The following is a 2,779-nucleotide window of genomic DNA, read 5'->3' on the forward strand; positions in this document are numbered from 1 at the left end:
AATAATAAGTAGAAAAGCTCTTTTGACGTCTTCATTAGTCCTGTCAAATGGAAATGCTATATTTTCACATTTTTTGATAGATACAACTGAGAGCAAACAAAAATTGATAGTTGCTCACAGTTGCCGGCAATAAAGTTCCTTTAGTAACTTCGACAATTTAAGTAGGCTATAGTATGGCTTTCCAGTATAAGTCAATGGTATTAGAACGTGAGCAACTTAAAATTTGGCAGTAAACCGAAAACAAAATAGCTTTGGATTCAGAAAAAGAACCATTGTATAAGAGCGACAGCACTGATCATGGCATACTTTTGAACAAAGTAGATGGCGCTCCCTTTTGTTTTGGTTTGAAGGCACGTGCTGCTTTGACAGTTCGACTCCATATACATCTTTTACAATATTTTTGTTCATTTTCTAAGTAAAGTTTGTTTATATTTTCATAATTTAAAATGGAATTATTCTCAGTGAAAAGGTTGAAATAATAATTACTAAAACAACAAATTATAGAACTCACACAACACCTTTTTTTTAATTTTGCAGGTATACCGAGGGCGAACAATTCACCGACGATCCAAGTAAAGAAGATGAAATTCTCCAGAAACTTTTGAAAAAAGTCCAATCACGAAAAAGTACACAAAGTGTCGAAACTTCTAATAATGTTTCCGATATCCCAGTCGTCAAAGAAAATCAACCAGAATCAGAAGGAGAAGAGGAAGAAGAAAAAGATGAAGCAACAGATTCCCCAAAGAAAGCAAAATTATCAGACGAACCGACCGAATCGACCAGCGAAGACTTCCAAGTACTCGGCTCAAATGTGTTCGACCGCAAGCCCAAAGTCGAAATGGTTCTACCTCCTTGGTTGGCACACCCAACAGTCATTGCAACGAGTATTGTTGAGTCGACAGAGCAAGAGGATAGCTCGGTGCATAAATCTCCTTATCTGTCCGAGCATGTGAAAGAATCACTCAAAGAATTATCCATTGACAATTTATTTCCCGTCCAAAAGTCAGTAATTCCTTGGATGCTTGCAGCCCACTCAAAACCCTTCCCCTTTCGGCCAAGAGACATTTGCGTCTCTGCGCCGACAGGTAGTGGCAAGACGCTTGCCTTCGCTGTGCCCATCGTTCAGTTGTTAGAAAATCGCGTTGAAAAGAAAATCCGTGCTCTCGTAGTACTCCCAGTGGCTGAATTGGCCCTGCAGGTCTATAAAGTCTTCAAAAAACTCACAGAAAAGACAACACTTAACGTAGTCATTCTGTCGAAATCATTTCCATTCCATCTGGAGCAGCAAAAGCTTGTTGAAATATACAAGGGAAAATTTTACTCCAAAGTTGATATTGTGATTACAACACCTGGTCGGCTAGTGGAGCACCTGCATGCCACAAATGGATTTTGTCTGAAATCCCTAAAGTTCCTTGTCATTGACGAAGCAGACAGAATTATGAACCAAGTCCATCACAACTGGCTGTACCATCTGGACAATCATGTCAAAACCACATCGGATATGTTGCTTTCTGGGCGGGCAGCCCCTTTGTGCATCAATGAACTAGAATCTTCTGCTTGCACCCAACCCCACAAAATGCTTTTCTCTGCAACTTTATCACAAGATCCTGAAAAACTGCAAAGTATTCGGCTTTTCCAGCCTAAGCTTTTCACATCGGTTCTAACTAAGCTCGATGTTGGTGAGAAATCCACCGATGTCAAGTCTGCGGAAATTCGGGATGAATTCATTGGCAAGTACACAACTCCGGCTGAGTTGACTGAGAAGTACTGCATAACCGAGAGTCGCATCAAACCATTGACGCTTTACTCTCTCATCACCGAGAATAAATGGACCAAGTTCTTATGCTTTACTAACAGTGTGGAATCCTCGCACAGGTAACACAGATTATTTTAAGTATTTCTTCCTAAGTCTACTTTTATATCATCCATAGATTGGCGTATGTTTTGAAAATCCTCTTTAAAGACACTCTGATGAGCATTGGTGAATTATCAGCGGGCTTGAGTGGCAAGGTACGTACAAACGTCCTCAGTTCCTTTGCCCGAGGAAAAGTCAATGGATTGATATGTTCTGATGCTTTGGCGCGTGGTATTGATATACCAGATGTTGATATTGTGATTTCCTACGATCCAGCAAGACACATCAAGACCTACATCCATAGGATAGGAAGAACAGCTCGTGCTGGTCGGCCAGGAACAGCAATAACTTTGCTAACACAAAAGGAACTCAATAGTTTCAATGTAATAATTCTTTAACTTTCGTTATTCACAATTTATTTTCCTAATTTTTTTTTTAGCACACCCTCTCTGAAGTTGGCAAAGCAATAACCGAAGAAATCAAGGTGGCAACCAACGTCGAAGAAAGCAATGCTAAAGTTTATGCTTCAGCACTTGAATCGCTCCGCAAGAAAGTCGAATCAGATAAGCACTCGAAGATTATCATTAAAAATATTGCTAAAGAAAAAGCTAAGCTTGTCAATACAAATAAAACTGATATGACATTGATGGAGAAACTCCAAGTGCAAGTGACGAAGAGAGTTTTGCAAGGAGCTGAGGCAAAAGACGGCCATATTCTAGTTAAAGAACGTAAAAAGAAAAATCCAATGAAGACGTTCAAAGAGAAAAAATTAAACAAAGTGGCTAAAGGTTCGCATACAATTGGAAAAGCGAAACAGAATAAAAAGAAATGAGATATTTTCTAATTAAAGTGATCAAATAGTTGAAATAAAGGACGTTTTTATTTTGTTTTAATTTTACAAACAAAAAAGTTTAAAATACTTTT

At 38.6% G+C, this 2,779-nt stretch overlaps 1 protein-coding gene across 1 annotated transcript; it reads left to right on the forward strand.

The window, feature by feature from the left end:
* Positions 1-336: 336 nt before the first annotated feature.
* LOC129947631 (probable ATP-dependent RNA helicase Dbp73D) lies at positions 337-2,779 on the forward strand. The gene is made up of 4 exons (XM_056058265.1): positions 337-469; positions 538-1,875; positions 1,932-2,238; positions 2,295-2,779. Exons 1-4 carry the CDS (start codon positions 447-449, stop codon positions 2,685-2,687), a joined length of 2,061 nt encoding a protein of 686 aa, XP_055914240.1. The 5' UTR covers positions 337-446; the 3' UTR covers positions 2,688-2,779.

The sequence above is a fragment of the Eupeodes corollae genome, chromosome 2 (genome assembly GCF_945859685.1).
Source record: "Eupeodes corollae chromosome 2, idEupCoro1.1, whole genome shotgun sequence".
Lineage (NCBI taxonomy): Eukaryota > Metazoa > Arthropoda > Insecta > Diptera > Syrphidae > Eupeodes > Eupeodes corollae.

Coding starts and splice junctions, on each gene's coding strand:
- LOC129947631 (XM_056058265.1), top strand. CDS start 447: ATGGAATTATTCTCAGTGAAAAG. Junction 1,876..1,931: donor AGTGTGGAATCCTCGCACAG/GTAACACAGATT, acceptor TATCATCCATAG/ATTGGCGTATGTTTTGAAAA. Junction 2,239..2,294: donor AGGAACTCAATAGTTTCAAT/GTAATAATTCTT, acceptor TTTTTTTTTTAG/CACACCCTCTCTGAAGTTGG.